The 18,471-nt window shown below is 35.0% G+C and overlaps 1 protein-coding gene across 1 annotated transcript in view; it reads left to right on the forward strand.

Annotated features, from left to right (window-relative positions):
- Positions 1–720: 720 nt before the first annotated feature.
- Positions 721–18,471, forward strand: part of LOC141494079 (GTPase IMAP family member 8-like) — a 48,988-nt gene continuing 31,237 nt past the window's right edge. Inside the window, 5 exon segments of the mRNA XM_074195241.1 lie at positions 721–918; positions 7,716–7,773; positions 13,115–13,863; positions 15,055–15,103; positions 15,985–16,584. Coding sequence (XP_074051342.1) covers positions 7,716–7,773; positions 13,115–13,863; positions 15,055–15,103; positions 15,985–16,584 — 1,456 coding nt within the window. The 5' untranslated portion in view covers positions 721–918.

The raw sequence follows: 18,471 nt of genomic DNA on the forward strand, positions 1-18,471 counted from the left end.
AGGGTTCTTTAAAAAATTTTACCCCTAGTGTGACCCTTAGGCCCAATCACCTCCCCCAACCCTGGCAAAAAAAAGTGAAAAAATGACACCTCAATTTTTAGAAGTCCTTTTTTTTTTGTCTTGTTCAAAATGCTGACCCTTTTAAAAGGTACTGTGCTGTTCTTGTATGTACCTCTCACTCAGGTTTCAGAAGGTCATGCTCTGTCTCTGCTTTGCTGGCTAAATCAAATATTAATTTAGTTTGGACATCAAGTCTTTGATTTAAGTATTTCTGATATATTTTTGGGGGGTTGTTGGGGGTGGAGGAAGGGTGAAAGAATAGGTGATAGAAATGATGAAACTCAAGTATGGTTTGTGTAGGTCTGAAATAAAATCATGCATCTTTTTTTAAAGATGAAATCATATCCTATAACAAAAAATTTAAAAATTAATGTTAAAATAATAATGTATGCATTAAAATATATATTGTATAAAGATTCACTGGCAAAATGGGTGTCTCATGCCTTTGAATGAGAAAATGAGGCTGATGACTGCATGGCCCTCTCTAATTCATGTATTTGTTACAGCATCACCTTCCTGATGTTATGGTCCTCTTTGAAAATGAGGATAAAACGATAGCCTTCCAGAAGGAACAGCAGGAACTGAGTGTGCTGTGTACTCTGTTTAGATGAATTTCCTGGCTCCTCCCTCAACTTAGATCACTCATGGCTCAGAGTAACTTTCGTTTTCCCCTAAATCACAAGATTTCCTTTTATTACACATTATTATGGTCCATGGGGGAGGAAAAGGAAGACTCCTGATCCAGAGAAGATAGACAGAGAACAGGTTGCTTTTCTCTTAATCTCCTTTCCACTAAGAACTTCTTCTTACTGGCAGATTATATGGGAACCGTGTTGGGAGAAAGCTGAGTCTCTGGCAGTAAGTAGAACGTATCCAGTTTTCCTAGGAGAGTAAGGACAAGCAAGATGGGATCAGTTTGAGACCCTGAGAGTGTCCAGAGTCCAATGGACTCCTATGAATTATGGTCTGTCAATATGTACATGTGTGTATTTGAAACAGGAATGCATTTTAAAATATCAGTCTTGCAGAAATAATTCCCAGATTAGGGCAATCATATGCAGATGGGGAGGTGGCAGGCTACCTTGGTAGGGACTTTGAGAAGGATCAATCATCTCTCCCCATACATGTACCTAGAATTTCTCACATGGGTCAGAGCTTTTCACTTTATAGAGAAAACTTTCACTCTATAGAGAAAGAGAAGTGTGAATGGCCATCTGAGACTTCCCTGAGAGGAGGTTCTGATTCTGTGGGAGGCTAGAGATTAGGCACTTAGTTTTGAAAGGAGGATGTGTATCTCTGTGTGTGCACACACATGTAAGCACATGTGTACATAGACTATGTGTCTCTTGAAGCTAGGAAAAGAGGAGGACCCTGTGAGCTGCAAGTATTTAAATGCAAACATCTCTGAGATTTTTATAGCCCTTTCTAGAGATCTTGGGGGTATGGAGGGTGGTGGGTAGAGAGGATTCTTTTTTTTAATTAATATTTTATTTGTTTTCCAATTATATGCAATAGTAGTTTCTACCTATTTTTTTGGTAAGGTTTTTAATTTTACAATCTCCCCCTTTCCTCCCCCTCCCAACAGAGGGCAGACTGATAATCTTTACATTGTTTCCATGCTATACATTGATCAAAATTGAATGTGATGAGAGAGAAATAATATCCCTGAGGAGAAAATAAAATATTAGAGTTAGTAAAATTATGTAGTACACAGCAGTTTAAAATCCATAGTTCTTTCTCTGAATTCAAATAGTATTCTTCTGTTACTTAAGTGCTTAAAAATTGTCCCTGATTATTGCAGTAATGGAATGAGCAAGTCCATCATTCCCACGTTGTTAGGATATACAAAGTTCTTCTGGTTCTGCTCATCTCACCCAACATCAGTTCATGCAACTCTTTCCAGGCTTCTCTAAAATCCCATCCCTCTTGGTTCTTATGATAGTGTTCCATAACATACAGATACTATAATTTGTTCAGCCATTCCCCAATTGATGAACATTCACTCGATTTCCAATTATTTTTGCCACCACAAACCGGGTTGCTATACAAACTCAGAAGTGGTATTGCTGGATCAAAAAGGTATGCACACTTTTATTGTCCTTTGGGTATAATTCCAGATTTCTCTCCAGAAAGGCTGGATGAGTTCACAGCTCCACCAACAATGTATTAGTGTCCTAGATTTCCCACATCACTTCCAACATTGAACATTGTCCTTTCTGGTCATACTGGACAATCTGATAGATGTGAGATGGTACTGCAGAGATGCTTTAATATGTATTTCAGTAGAGAGGATTCAAAAGGATCATTGAGAAAATCTTCCACCTGGTATCTTCTTTGACCACCTTTCTTTTTTATTGATATTTTATTTTTTCAAATACTCTTTATGAAAGTGTTTTCAACACTTATCCTTATGCATATATTTTTAAATTTATATATATATATATATATATATATCCTTATGCATATATGTATATTTTTAAGTTGCAAAATTTCCTTCTACCCTCCTTTGCCACCCCCCCAAGAGGCAAACAGTCAGGTTAATATTGTACATACATATTGTTGATAAACATGTTTACAGATTAGTCATTTGGGGTATGAGTAATTCGGAAGGGAAAGAGATAAATAATAGATAATTTTTATAAAGTATTCATCGGGGGGGTGGCTAGGTGGCACAGAGGATAGAGCACGTACCTGAGTTCAAATCCAACCTCCGACACTTAATAATTATCTAGCTGTGTGGCCTTGGGCAAGCCACTTAACCCCATTGCCTTGCAAAAACCTAAAAATAAAATAAAAAAAAATAAAGTATTCATTGTATTCTGAAGAGGTTTTTTTTTTTTGTTTCTTCTGGATGGGGATAGCATTGTTCATAGCTGGTCTAATATGGTTGTCCTAGCTCATTGAATTGCTGAGAGGAGCTGCTTCTATCAAGGCTGATCATTTCACAATGTTATTGCTAAGGTGTACATTGTTCTCTCGGTTCTTCTCCCTTTGCTCAGCAGCAGATCCTGTACTTAATTCCATGTTTCTCTAGAGTCTGACTATTTATGGTTTCTTATAGAACAATAATATTCCATAGTACTCTTGTACCATAACTTGTTAACCAATTCCCCAATGGATGGGCATTCCCTTGATTTCCAAAACTTTGTCACTACAAAAAGAGCTACTATGAATATTTTGGAACATGTAAGACTTTTCCCATTTTTTATGATTTATTCTGGATATAGACTTAGAATTGGAATTGCTGGGTCAAAGGGAATGAACTTTTTTATTGCTCTTTGGACATAGCTTCATATTGTTCTCCAGAATAGTTGGATCTAGTCACAACTCCATCAACAATCTATTAATGTCCCAGTCTTACCACAACCTCTCCAACATTGATCATTTCCCCTTTTTTGCCTATTTTAGCCAACATGATAGGTGTGAGGTGATAACCTATTGTTGTTTTAATTTGCATTTCTCTAATCAATAAGGATTTGAAGCAGTTTTTCATATGCTTCTATATAGCTTTAATTTCTTCATTTGAAAACTGTTCATATCCTTTGACCATTTATCAATTGGGGAATGATTTGTAACTTTATAAATTTGAGGCAATTCTCTCTATATTTTAGAAATGACACCTTTATCAGAACTCCTAGTTATTAAGATTGTTTTCCAGCTTTCTGGTTTCTTTCTAATTTTGCACTATTTTATTAGTGCAAAAACATTTTAATTTAATATCATCAAAATCACTCATTTGCAGTTTATAATATATTCTAATTCTTCTTTGGTTATGAATTTTCCCCTTTCCATAGATCTGATAGAGTACTTCTTGATCTATTAATTCATCTGTAATGTTGCCCTTTATATCTAAACCCTGTACCCATTTTCACCTTATTTGTTATAGGGTGTGAGAAGTGGATCTATGCCTAGTTTTTGCCATACTATTTTCCAGTTTTCTCAATAATTTTTGTCAAATAGTAAATTCTTATGCAAGAGATTGATGTCTTTGTGTTTGTCAGATAGTGGATTTCTATAGTCATTTACTGTGGTTTCTTTTCAACCTATCCTAATCCACTGATAAATTATTCTATATCTTTTTTTGTTTGTTTTTGCAAGGCAATGGGGTTAAATGACTTGCCCAAGGTCACACTGCTAGATAATTATTAAGAGTCTGAGGGCAGATTTGAACTCAGATTCTCCTGACTCTAGGGTCAGTACTCTATCTAGCACCACCTAGTTGCCCCACACAACCCATTATTGTTCTATTTTTTAACCAGTACCAGGCAGTTTTGATGATGTAGTTTTAGATCTGGTAGAGCAGGTCACCTTCTTTTACATTTTTCATCATTTCCTTTGCTATTCTTGAACTTTTGTTGCTCCAGATGAATTTTGTTACTATATTTTCTAGCTCAGCAAAATTGCTATTTGATAGTTTGATTGGTATGGCACAGAATAATAATTTAATTTGGGCAGAATTGTCATTTTTATTATATTACCTTGACCTATCCATGAGCAATTGACATTTTCCCAGTTATTTAGACCAGACTTTATCTGGGTGAGGAGTGCTTTGTAATTGTGTTCATACAGTTTCTGGGTTTGTCTTGGGAGGTAGATTCCCCAGTATTTGATAGTCTATAGTTACTTTAAATGGAATTTCTCTTGCTATCTCTTGCTTTTGGGTTTTGTTGTTCATTTATAGAAATGTTGATGATTTATGTAGGTTTTTACTGCTGCTTTCCTGAATTTGTTAATTGTTTCAAGGAATTTTTTAGATGATTTTCTCAGGTTCTCTAAATATACCATCATATCATCTGCAATGAGTGAAAACCAATTCTTATTCTTCAATTTATTTTTCTACTCTTATTGCTAAAGCTAGCATTTCTAGCACTATATTGAACAGTAATGGTGATAGTGGGCATCTTTGTTTCACCCCTGAATTTATCGGAAATTCTCTGCCTTTATTCCCATTAAATATAATATTTGTTGATGGTTTTAGGAAGATACTATCTATTATTTTAAGGAAAACTCCATCTACTCCTAAACTTTCCAGTGTTTTTAATAGAATGGATATTATATTTTATCAAAAGCTTTGTCGGCATCTATTGAGATAATCATGATTTCTGTAGGTTTTGCTATTGATATGTTTAATTATATTGAGTGTTTTTCTAATATTGAAACATCCTTACCTGCCTGGTATAAATCCTATCTGATCCTAGTAATAACATGCTGTAGTCTCATTGCTAAAATTTTTTAAAGATATTTGCATCAATATTCATTAGGGAGATTGATATACAGTTTTCTTTGTCTGTTTTGATTCTTCCTTTTTGGCCACCTTTCTGAACAGCCCCACATCAATTGTGATGAGGAGTTGAAGACTTGCTTCTTTTCACAGACAAGTTTTATTCTGGGCTCAGTTTGTAACTCTAAGGATATTCATTGACCAGTGATGCCATCTTCCAGCACTGAATTGGGGACTGAAGCACTGAAGAATTGGCGGATGGGGTGGCTCCATGAAGGGGGAAGGAGGAGGAGAGGGGAGTTTGTTTCCCCTTTAAATTGTAGGAAATTCACTAGAGCACACCTTGAAGATTCACTGGTGGATTATAGGCCTTCTGGACTAAAAGAAAAGTAATAGAGAATTGCAACATTTGAAGAAAAGTAAGAAGTAAAATTTTAAAGTTATTTTGCTTGGTAATACAATTTTAATTCTCTGCCAGGGCTCTTTCTAATACTTTGCAAGCTATACCCATTTGTAGTTTACTTTTCAATATGAAAGCGGAAAAATTTATAGATACCTTTATCATATACTTTACAAAGAAAATAAAGTAGAATTTCTTGACCATCATGGCCTAAGGCTGGGTTCTCCAGAGTGAAACACAGAATTTTACCCAGGGTGCCTGGGTAACAGTCAATTTTTAAACTTGTTTTGATTAAGGGAGAGAAGAGGATTGGAGGGGGAGAAAGTAGCACAAGAGTGTGCCATCTCCAAGAAGGGGCCTGGTTACTTGTGCATCTGTACAGTCTGCTCATAAAACTATTTCTCATCATCCTGGCTATAGTCATCTCTACCTATAACCAGTCTAGTATGAGAAAAGGAGCAGGTTCTCTGTATATTCCCATAACGAAAAATTTTCCTTGACATATTCTTCTGTTCATTTACATCCTTCCTGTTATTGTTTGTTTACTTCTCCATCTTATTATGATTAATGATATGACCTTGGATAACACGTTTCACTTCAGTGAAAAAGCACAGGTTGATTTTTATCATACTAATGGGGTTGAACTAGAAGATCTCAAAGATCCTTTCCAGTTGTAACGTTTGTCATTTAATATTATTTGAGGTAGATTTATATTCAGCCAAAGAAACATGCTACCTTATTGGAATGAGGTTAAGTTTTAGGCCCTGTAGCCTCTAGGTCAAAATTTCATCCTTGGATAATTGCAAAGCAACATGAAGCATTCTTTGATGCTTAGGGTCACTTGAATTTTTATATCTTTGAAAAGAAGAAAATTTCAGGACTTCCTTTTTGAAGTTGGATGGTTTTGAGCCACACATTTATGTATATTGTAGTAAGATGAATGGTACAGAATCTCTACTTCTGAGAAATTTTCTGTTGGGTATTGTATTTTACCTACTGTGCTAATTCTGTTTTTAAAAGCAACAAGGAAGTTTTAAGTTCTGTATTGAAAACTCTAGTTTCCAACTTATTTTATATCTTTCTTATTTTATACATTTTCTTTCTCTTTTGAACCATTCTGGGACTTTTGATCGTGTTCTATGATCTTATACTCATCTATAGGATTCTGTCATTTTGTCAGACAATATCATAGAATCAGAATCATTTCTGGGGAACCCTGGGGCCAAGGACTCTGGTAATTCTTAAGGGCAATTCTCATTCTTGACATTTGATCAGGGTTTCTTCTTCCTCTACCAGATCTCTAAGGAGATGAAGCCCCTACCTCCCAAGGCAGAGCACTCTACTCCTGGAGAGCTCTGATTATTAGGAATTTTTACTGACACCAAGTCTCAATGTGTTTTGCTTTTAGCTCTTTATTCTGGGGCCATACAGAACCAAAGACAGTCCTCTTATATACAGCAGCCTTGAGATATTGAATATAGCTATGATATGGAGAAATATTGATACTAATAGTGGATTCTGAGAGAGAGAGAGAGACAGAGAGAGATTGCATCTTATATGATTCTGCCTAAAGCTAATTTTAGGTAACATTTATAGGAATCTGGAAGAAAAGAAAGATATCTTAAAATCAAGTATGAGTTAAAATTCCAAAATTGGTGAGTAACTAATATTACCCCATATTGTATTTTAAGATATCTTTCCTTTCTTCCTTTCATATATTTAAGTCCTTCACCTCCTCTGCACGCTTTAAGATTCATCTTCAATAGCTTTCTTAAATGGTGAATTGAATGCAATATTAAAATATTTTGAATATATTTACATATATATTAGAAATGATACATTGGTTCATGCTGAATTAAAATGATGCCAAATCTTTACCATTAAAATTTATCAAAATATTCCATGGTGATTAAAAGTTTTATGCTCTGGAAACAAGAGTTTTGGGCTTCAAAAAAAGCCTGTGAATTGCTCTTTGACTTATATTTCATGATAGAATAGTCTGACAAAATTTTCAAAATGTTGAATCTCCCTCAGATGCTTCAGCAAGTTACAGACATGAATCATCAAGAAAGACTCCTTAATCAACAACTAGGTAAGGAAAGGATTAATTAGGAAGAATTCTTTCCCCCTACTTCAAAACTGTGTTTTGTGCTGTCTATACTTTTGAGGGGGAAATTGTTCTTTTTAACAACTACGTAAATTCCAAGTAAACTGCTAACAAGTGAAAATAGATAAATGTGCTACCACAATCCAGTGGAAATAAGGTTAAATTGGAAGCCATGGGATTTAAGTTTGAATAGATAACTGATATAACTGAGTGATCACCTGAGTAATAATTTAATTTTTCAGGGTCTCAAAATTCCTTGTTTATTAAATTAGGGTACTGAACTTACCTATGCTATCACCCATGCATGGCTATTTTTTTTGTCCATTTCCAACTATGATTCTTTAGTTAACTCTTCTGCTCCCCATAACCCAACTCTCTTGATTGCTCCCCCAATCTATTCCCTTTGTTTCTATTTCTATCTATTGAATGGAACAAAGTAAAACCACAAAACTATGCTGACTGAATTCACTAAAAATTCATGTTTTGTCTTCCCTATTAGGCCCTCTCTACAAGGATTCAATCTTTTATTTTCCTCCATGGACTTCCTATCCCACTCCTTTCCCAAAGAAGCTGTTCTAAACTTTCCCTACTTTCCCACACTACTTACTTGCCTGACTCTCTCAGTTTAGGATTTTATCTCCTACTTTTCTGAGAAAATTGAGGACATTTCCTGGGAGCTCTCATTTTTCCACTTCACATCTTACAGTCCCTTCACATCATCTCCCATTAGTAAATGTTTATCAATTGTTGGGAGTAGATGACTACAATCCTTTCCAGTTCTAGATGTATGATCCTAGAATTTATTTTGCCCATTAATGAAGCTGATTTCATACAACTGAGAGCTAATGACTTAGACTTCTGTTTCACTGAGAAGATCAAGACAGTCCAACTGAAGCTTTCTTATCTCTATCCTCAGATCTTCCCATCATCAATCACTCTTTTTTCTACAAGCCATGTGGTGCTCTTATTCCTCACTAATTTTCAGTACTTGATGTCTTGAGAGCATTTCCCTCCCCACCTTTAAGACTTTGCTTTAACAATTTCCCTTTCTCTTTCAATCCTTTCTCAATTTCTCCTCCTCTACCTGTTTCTTCACTTCTGCCTACAAACAAACATAGTCTTTCCTCATTATTATTAATTTTTTCACATATTTAGAATTTTTAAGGTATATGAAATATTTTCCTTACATCAGTCCTTTGAGATAGATGTTACAGGTTATATTTATCCCTATTTTGCACATGAATGAAATGAAGTTTTAAATAACTTTCCCTTTGTCATATGAATATTAACTATATGGAAGTTAGGTCCATTTTGACTCCAGATCCAACATTCTATCCCTTTTCTAGATTTCTGTATCCCTTTATCTGCAGTGTGATAATATCAGTATTTGACTGAAGTTGTTAGAGAAACTCCTTTATTGTTCTCAAAAATCTGGGTCACTCAGACCAAGTTTGTTGCTGGGGAAACCACCTCAACCCCCTTTTTAAAAATTAGTCTTGCTCAAACCCCGTAATTTACTCTGTAGTATACTCAAATACGGTTTTGGTAAGTCTCATGTCCAGGATATGGTTTTTAGCTACTTTTCAAGTACATGGTCATATCTATGTATCTATGTATCTATGTATCGATGTATCGATGTATCTATGTATCTATGTATCTATCTATCATCTATCTATCTATCTATCTATCTATCTATCTATCTATCTATCTACCTATCTATATATCAGGAAAAGACAAAATTTCAGGGAGTAGATAGAAACATAATCTGTTAGTGACCTTCAGAAGGGAAATGAACATGTGATGACTAAATAAGTAGATTTTGATATGAATGCAATCTATTTCCTCCATGATATTTTAACCAATTCCTCCCACAGTTATGATGCCACTCAGTCTTTTGCACATCTTCACCAATATTTTTTGTCCAAGAAGCTCCCATCTTCCCATCATTTGTTTTAGAATGCATAAACATATGTTGGAACAATGGAAAAAATTCTAACCTGGAGTTAGTATAACCTGAATTCAAATCCAGTCTCAGAAACTTATTATTTTTGTGATCCTGGGAAAGTCATTTAACCTGTCATTTGCTCAGTTTCCTCATCTGTAAAATAGAGATGCTACTTTGTACAATTAGTGTAAGATCAAATGAGATAACATTTATAAAGTCCTTAGCACAGGTGCTATGTAAATGCTTATTCATTTTTCTTTCCATTCCCTTTCAAAAAACCAAAAATTTCATGTGAACATTAAGGGTAATTTAATATACTATTTATTAGATTAATTACATTTATTTACTGCTTAAGGAACCACTAAAATTCTTGAATTTCTTGGACGATTATTGGGAAAAACTGAAAACACTGCCTTATATAAAATGGTAAACACCACCCTGCACAAAACACACTTTCATTATGATAACTATGGTCATTTACTATAGTGTAATATGTACCTAATCTGTTCCACTGATCCATCATGCTTCTTTACCAGAACGAGATTGTTTTAATAACCACTACTTTATCATACAGTTTGTGATCCTGTAGGGCTACTTTCTTTCACATTTTTTTCATTAATTCCCTAGATATCTTTGGTCTTTTGTTCTTCCAGATGAATCTTCTATTATTTCTTTTAATTCTACAAAAATAGCATTAAAAGAGTTTGGTATGGCTCTGAAAAATTAGATGTTTATGTAGAATTGTCATTTTATTATATTGACCTGATTTATGTTTAAGCAATTAATATTTTTCTATTTGTTTATATTTGACTTTATTTGTTTGAAAAGTGTTTTGCAGTATGTTCATATAGTTCCTGGGTTTGCCTTGGTAGGTAGACTCCCAAATATTTGATATTATCTACAGTTATTTTAAAGGTAATTTGTCTGTATTTTGCTGCATGATTTTGCTGCTAATATTCAGATATGAAACGAAAACCAAATTATGTAAATTGAAAATAAAAGGGGTGAATTAGATTTATTTTCTATCTTGGAACTTCACTAAAGTTATTGATCATTCCAATATGCTACTTACAGAGAACATCTTTGAGACATACAGATACACACAGATTAAAGCAAAGGGGTAGGAGCAGTATGTATTATGCTTTGACTAAAGCAAAAAAAAAAGCCAGGATGCAAACCATAATCTTAGACAAAGCAAAAAGCAAAAAATAAATCTAATAAAAAGATATAAGGAAGGAAAATATATCTTGCTGAAAGCTATCATAGACCATTATTTAAATCAATACTTGTATAAACCCTAAGTGGCATAGCATCTAAATTTTTGAAGGAGAAACTGAATGAGTAATAGATGAAAATAGAAAATAAAACTATTCTAGTTGGAGATCTCAAATTTCTCCTTCCAAAATTAGATAAACATAATCAAAATATAGGAAAGAAGGAAGTGAACAAAATCCTGGAAAAGTTAGATATAATAGATTTCTGAAGAAAATTGAATGGGAATAGAAAGAAATATACTTTTTTCCCTCTCAGTAGTACATAGTACACAAAAGTTAGCTATGTATTAGGACATAGAAGTCTCCCATCCAAAGGTAGAAAAGCAATGCATTCTTTGTATCTCATAAGGCAGCAGAAATTATATTCAATAGTGATCAATGGAAGAGAGATTAAAAATTAATTGGAGGGGTGCAACTAACTGGTGCAGTGGATAGAGCATCTATAATCAGGAAGACTTGAGTTCAAAATTGACCTCAGACACTTAATACTTAGCTGTGTGACCTTGGGCAAGATTTAAACTCATTGCCTTGCAAAAACCAAAAGAAAATTGATTGGAAACTAAATCATCTAATCCTAAAAAATAAGTGAGTCAAAGAATAAATCACAGAAACAACTGATAATTTTGTTAAAGAGACAACTTACCAGAGCTTATGGATTTTAGACAAAGTAATATTCAGGGTAAAGTTTATATCTTCAATTGCTTATGTAAATAAAATGGCGAAAGACTAGATCAATGAATTGGGCATTCAATGAAAAAATTCAAAAAGCAAATTAAAAATCCTCAATTAAACACTAAATTGGAAATCCTGAAAATTAAAGGAAAGATTAATTAAACTAAATGTAAAATAAATATTGAAAACTAGAAGTTGATTTTATGGGGGGAACCCAATAAAATATATTATCCATTGATTAATTTGATTTAAAAAAAGGAAAGAAGAAAACAAAATTTGCAGAATTGATAAAGAAAGGGGTGAATCCATCACCCATTGAGAGGAAATTAAAACAATTGTTAGGAGATATTTTACCCAATTATGCCAGTAAAATTTGGCAATCTAAATGAGGTGGATGAATATCTCCAAAAATAGAAATTACCAAGATTAATAGAAGGAAAAAAATAGATTACTTAAATATAGCAATCTTAGCATAAGAAATTGAACAAGCCATCCATGAACTTCCTAATAAAAAATCCCCAGTGCCAAATGGATTTAGAAGTGAATTCTATCAAATATTCAAATAACAATGAATCACAATACTTCCCAATCTGTTTGGCAAAATATATGGAATACTACAAAATTCCTTTTATGACAATAATTTGATACTGGTATTTAATCCAGGAAGAGTCAAAACAGAGAAAGAAAATTATCAACCAATTTTCCTATTGAATATTACAAGAAATGTTGTTTTAAAAATTGATGTGTAATGGTAAACAGTAGGGATGTTGGCTTCACATACTCTTCTACCTACCAGCCAATCAGTCAATCAGTATTTATTAAGTAACTGCTATGTGCTAAGCATTGCACCAAGTGTTAAGGGTTCAAAGAAATGCAAAAGGTGGTATTGCCCTAAAGGAGTTCATGAAATGGGGAGTAATGGGAGACAAATATGTATAAATAAGCTATATAGGGTAAATGGGGTCTAATGGGGAGACAAAAAGAATGTGTAAATAAGCTATATATAGACTAAATGGGAAATCATTTTAAAAGGGAAAACACTAGAATTAATACTGGTTGGGAGAGTTATTGTAGAATATGGGATTTTAGTTGAAACTTGAGGTAAGTCAGGGAAGGAAGGAAGTAGAGATGTGGAAGGAGAGAATGCCTCAAAATTAAGGAGAGCTGGAGAAAATGCCCAGAGTCGTGAAATGGAGTGTCCTGTTCAAGGAACATCAAGAACAGTGTCACTGCATCACAGAATATGTGGGTGAGAATTAGAAGGTATTAAGATGATGGGAAATGTGGGTGGGGCAGACTATGAAGGGTTTTGAGCCCCAAGTAGAGGTCCTGGAATGCATTGGACTACTTGATCAATGACTATGAATAGTGTTATACTGTAAGGAAATATATACACTCCCATATGATGCTGATGACCCTGTTCCTTGTGTTTCAGAGACAATGGCTATCAATGTAACTATTAATAACAAGAGCCCTCAACAGGAGGTGGAGCCCAAAGTGGGCTTTGGATCATCAGAATTAAGGATTCTTCTCCTGGGGAAACATGGTGCAGGGAAGAGTGCAACAGGAAACAGCATCCTGGGAAAGCAAGTGTTTGAGTCGAAATACAGTGAGGAACTTGTGACCAAAACTTGCAAGAAAGAAAGTGGAGCTGTAGGAAAGAGGGAAGTTATGATCATTGATACCCCTGATCTTTTCTCCACAAAAATTTCTGCTAGAGAAAGGGGGCAAGAGATCAGACATTGTATCACCTTCTGTTCCCCGGGTCCCCACATCTTGCTCTTGGTTACATCTCTGGGTTTTATCACAGCAGAAGATGAAGTGGTGGCGAAGGGCATTCAGGAGACCTTTGGAACTAAAGTTGTGAGGCACATGATAATTCTTTTCACAAGGAAAGATGAACTAGAGTCAGACTCACTGTCAGAGTTCATTAAAGAAATGGACAATGAGTATCTGAAGAAACTGATTCTGAACCATGGTATCCAATTCTTTGCTTTCAACAACAAAGCAGGTGCAGCAGAACAGGATACTCAAGTTAAGGGTCTTTTTGAACAGATTAATTGCTTAATACAGAAGAATGACCAGTCTTATGCACACTTTATTGAGAGTATAGGAATGAAAGAAAACAATGTACACCCCAAAGCAGATTTGTCACCAAAACTAACAAATGCCGAAAAATCCCAGGTAAGAGCCTGAATCTCAGAGTTACATTGATAGATACCATCTCTTGCATTTTTATGATGCTTTTGATTCTGAAAAGGAGTAACTAGAGTTTACATTTCCTTTAACATGGAACTCGATCACATGTGCGTTTGCACATGTTCAGATTTAACAAAAGTACTCCATTTTGCAATATGGCTTTTGGGGAATTCATTAATTTATAACTATTTATTTAGCTTCTGTGTAGCAAGCACTCTATTAGGTTCTGGAAATCCAATGACAAAAGGGAAAGTCTCTGCCCTTGAGGAGCTCACAGTTTGCTGGACAGATAGAACAGGTATACATATAAGTAAATACAAAATACTTACAATTAAAGAAAAATATTTTCATTGCAGGAAGGCACTAATGATTTGTAGGATCAAGATAATGCTTGTGTAGGATGTAGCAGTCAAAGCTAGACAGATTGGATGAGATGCATCAGGAGACAAGTATTCTGGAACTATGCTTGCAATAGCTATATGAGTATGGGTGAGCCATTTACCTTGACTAGGTGTCAAGTTTCCTTTTAGTGTTTGATGATGATGTTTGCCCTTCATTCTCAAAGAAGACCATAACGTTAAGGAAGTGATGCCATGACAAGCACATGAATTGAATTTGAATGAGTGAGGTGTTGTGTTAAGTCACCAGTTTTCCTTTCTCCTCCAGAGTCAACTGGAATCAGTGGCTAGATAAGATTCAGGATGACTGGAGATGGCCCTGGATGAGAGGCAGTCAGGGTTTAAGTGACTTGGCCAAGGTCACACAGCTTGTCATTGCCAAGTGTCTGAAGCTGGATTCAAACTCCCATCCTCCTGACTCCAAGGCCAGTGCTCTATCCACTGTGCCACTGAACTGCCCTATTTTTTTTAATGTAAAATGAGAGAGATGATTGGATGATTTCTAGGTAATGTCAGAAATAGTAAAAGCAGATAGGCCTTACTGTATTTCTGTGAAGGCCTTGCTAGGCTTTCTTGAGGGTCCCAAGTTTCTGGCAGGGCAACTGTCTATTTTTTCTTTGATTCATAATATTTCGCACTACTTTCTGCACTTTAGGTGGTTTAACTCTTAGTCTTTGAAGAATGTTTTTTTTTTTAATTTCAATTCTGTTCTTTGAGGGAGGATAAACTTGGTGATTCACAAAAATTGTTTCCCACCCTACCTCTCTTATTTTTTCAGGAATTCGTGAATATAGTCCAGACCTATCAAAAGGAAGACAATATGTCTGGTAAAATCATGTTTCATTTTCTATTTTATACCTTTATAGTCTCATATCTCATGCCCATGTCTATATAGGTCAAGAAGAGAAATTTAGTTAGGGAGAAAGAGAAGGGCGTTTCAGTGAAAGAAAACAGCATGAGAGCATGAGCAAATACAGGTAAGTGAGGGATTTGGCAAGGGTCAGGATGAACATAGCTGATAGGAGATCTATATATGGGAAGAGCCTTAGTCTTTTTTTTTATCCAGGCACATCTCAAGTCAAATACAGTCAAGTTGAAAAAGCAGAAATGCTCTGTGTTCTTCATATAAGTCCTTCAGAAAAAGATAAATGCTTTAATTTCATTGTTCATGACAAATTAAAGCATAGACAATGAAGAAATATTTCCCTTTGCTCTGACCTTTAATGGCAGTGAACTCAGATTAGTTCCCTAAATGTCCTATTATTACATTGACTGCTTTTCTCAGGAGAAACTTGACCTAGCTAAATTTCTAGAAAATCTCAAGGCTGCCTGATGCTTATTAGGTGCCAATCATTTCAAAAGATTCCCCATGCCAATTGAAGAGGATAAACATGAGGTATGTTTACCTGTAACATGCCCTTTTATAGTTTTTACCTTTTGGAAATATCAGCTATATAACAATAAATTTCAAGGGTTACATGATTTTTTCCAAAATAAAATGGTTTGTACTAGAATCAGTACAAAAGAAATTTAAAATTTTTCTTAGGACATTTTTGGGATTCCTTTTGATTCTGGGTAGGATTCACCTATTTTCATGGCCTCTGCATTGTCCATGGTCAAGTCCCAAGTTCTGCCTCAGTCCTGTTGAAACTTTCTTGCATTTGCAGGAAAAAGGTTATCTATTAATATGTTTGTTTTGTCCCAACAGGGTCTGGGTACGTGACAGCCAAACAGGACAATGAGATAGATGAATTGAATATTCTTCTTGTGGGGAAACATGGTTCAGGGAAAAGTGCTGCAGGAAACAGCATCCTGGGCAGATATGTATTTGAGTCCAGACTCAGTGACCTGCCAGTGACTCAAGTGTGCAGGAAAGAGCAACGGATCTGGAGAGAAAGAAAAGTCGTGCTCATTGATACTCCAGATATCTTTTCCCAAATGGACTGCCAGAAAGAGTTCTGTCATCTATTCTCCCTCTGCTCTATGGGCCTGCATGTCCTCCTTCTAGTGATGCCACTGGGCTCCTACACAGAAGAAGATGAAACAGTGGTGAGGAATATCAAGAAAGTTTTTGGAGAAGAGGCTCTGAGGAGACACGTGATCATTCTGTTCACCCGGAAAGAAGATTTGGCAGACAAGGACTTGACGGAGTTTATAAAGAACACAGATAAACCTCTTCAGAAACTTATTAGGGACTGTGGAAATCAGTACCATGCTTTCAATTATCGAGTCACAGGGGAAGAGGAGCAACTTCAAGTGAATGAACTTCTGGAGAAGATCATCACAATGGTGAATGAGAATAAACCTGGTAGGAAAATAAAATGTGCAAACTCTGGAATATGGGTGTTGGGAGAAGAGGGAGAACTAGAAAGAATGTCTACATTCGAGGGATATGTCCTCAAAAGAAGCCTTCTTCCTTCTATCTTCCACCAACCTTTTTTTGTTGTTGTTTTACAAGGTAATGGGGTTAAGTGACCTACCCAAGTCACACAGCTATTATCAAATAACTGTGGGCAGATTTGAACTCAGATCCTCCTGACTCCAGGGCCAGTGCTCTGTTTACTGTGCCACCTAGCTGCCCCTCACTAACCTTTTATTTGCAGTTTGGTATTCTATTATATCCTTTCTCCTATTGAATTCTAGTTATTTTATCTGGGCCAATCTCATTTCCCCAACTAGATTGCAAATGCCTTGAGGGAATGTTCATGGTTCATACTCTTCTAAATGCTTCATGGTAACTAGCATCATCTCTCATATATAGAACCATAGAATAAGTGTTGGAAAAGAACATAGATCTCCATCTATCATGCTAAGTTTCTAATTTTACAGGTGAGGAAAATGAAGTTCAGAGTCAATGAATCTATCTCTAATTTGTTGTGAGTCACAAATAATAAGTGGCAAAGTCAAACTCTGCACTCAGGGCCCGAGATTCCACATTAAGGATCATACCCTAGCATACTAATCATAGAGTTTAATAATAGAGTTTCAAAAAACTCTGATGGACTCAATCATTATGATCTCTTCTGAGATCTTTTGTCAACTACCCTTCTAAGTTCTTACATTTCACTTATATTCTGTTTCTTTTCCTGTTTCCCATTCTCTTTTGTAAATTTATTAGAGTTTCTGATATTGGGATAAATGAGAAGAAAGAGGCAGAAAGGCTTTAAAGAGATCCTGCCTGCAACAAGCTTTGATCAAGAGTCATTAGCTAGACATGGTTTTAGATGCTAAGTGTTTTTCAGGAATAAGATGAAGATAGGCCCCAATAGGGAAATCAGCAATTACTTTCAAGAAGATTGTCTTTGGAAAGGGTAGAAAAAATTTCAGAGACTCTAGAAAGGGAAGATAAATCCCTACAGGGAAGAAGGGATGATGAGATAGAATGTACACTCTAGCTTGGGAATATTACCCTTTCTTTAGTCTCATGGGCCGTTTTGGTAATCTGATGGAGTTTACTGACCACAAAAATTTTCTCTTAATGTAGAGAATACAATATATAAGAATACAAGGGAAACTCATTAGACTGAAATATAGTTTTCAAAATATATTTTTAAATATTCATAAATGTAGGTTAGCAATTACTGTTTTAGAGAGAAATGGTCAGTTCTTCTTTTTCTTCAATATTTCTCAGTATCTCAGCTCTTATTTTTCACTCTCATGACTTAATTGAATGAAATATTTTTCCTTCTCTGACTTCACTTTTCTCAAATTTTGCATGCAAAAAAATGGGTCTTTATCTAACTTTTATAGTCCACATATTATATGATTTTTTTGATCCACCTATATTGTACATTTTACTAAACCCATTTAAGCTCATGATCAGTCAACTTTTACCCAGCTCACTCTGTTTTTTCTCCACACTTACCACAAACTAGGGCCAATTTTTTCCAAGTGACTATTAATTATCTTGGGTAATTTTCAAAAATATTTAATATTAAATATATATAATATAGCTTTCTCTAATGAAAATATGGCATCAAAAGAAGTAGATAGATAAACTCTTCCCTAGAAAGTTTGATGATCATTCAGAGAAAATATGCACAATAAGGATACAAATAAATATGGAACATGGACTTGGACCTGAGTTCCATGTTGGGAGAGATAAAATACACAGAGAAAAAAAATATCATCCAACAGAATAAAAATGTACCTTAACAGGAAATATAGATTCAAAGAATCTTTAGGAGTCCATAGA

The sequence above is a fragment of the Macrotis lagotis genome, chromosome 7 (genome assembly GCF_037893015.1).
Source record: "Macrotis lagotis isolate mMagLag1 chromosome 7, bilby.v1.9.chrom.fasta, whole genome shotgun sequence".
Taxonomy (NCBI): Eukaryota; Metazoa; Chordata; class Mammalia; order Peramelemorphia; family Peramelidae; genus Macrotis; species Macrotis lagotis.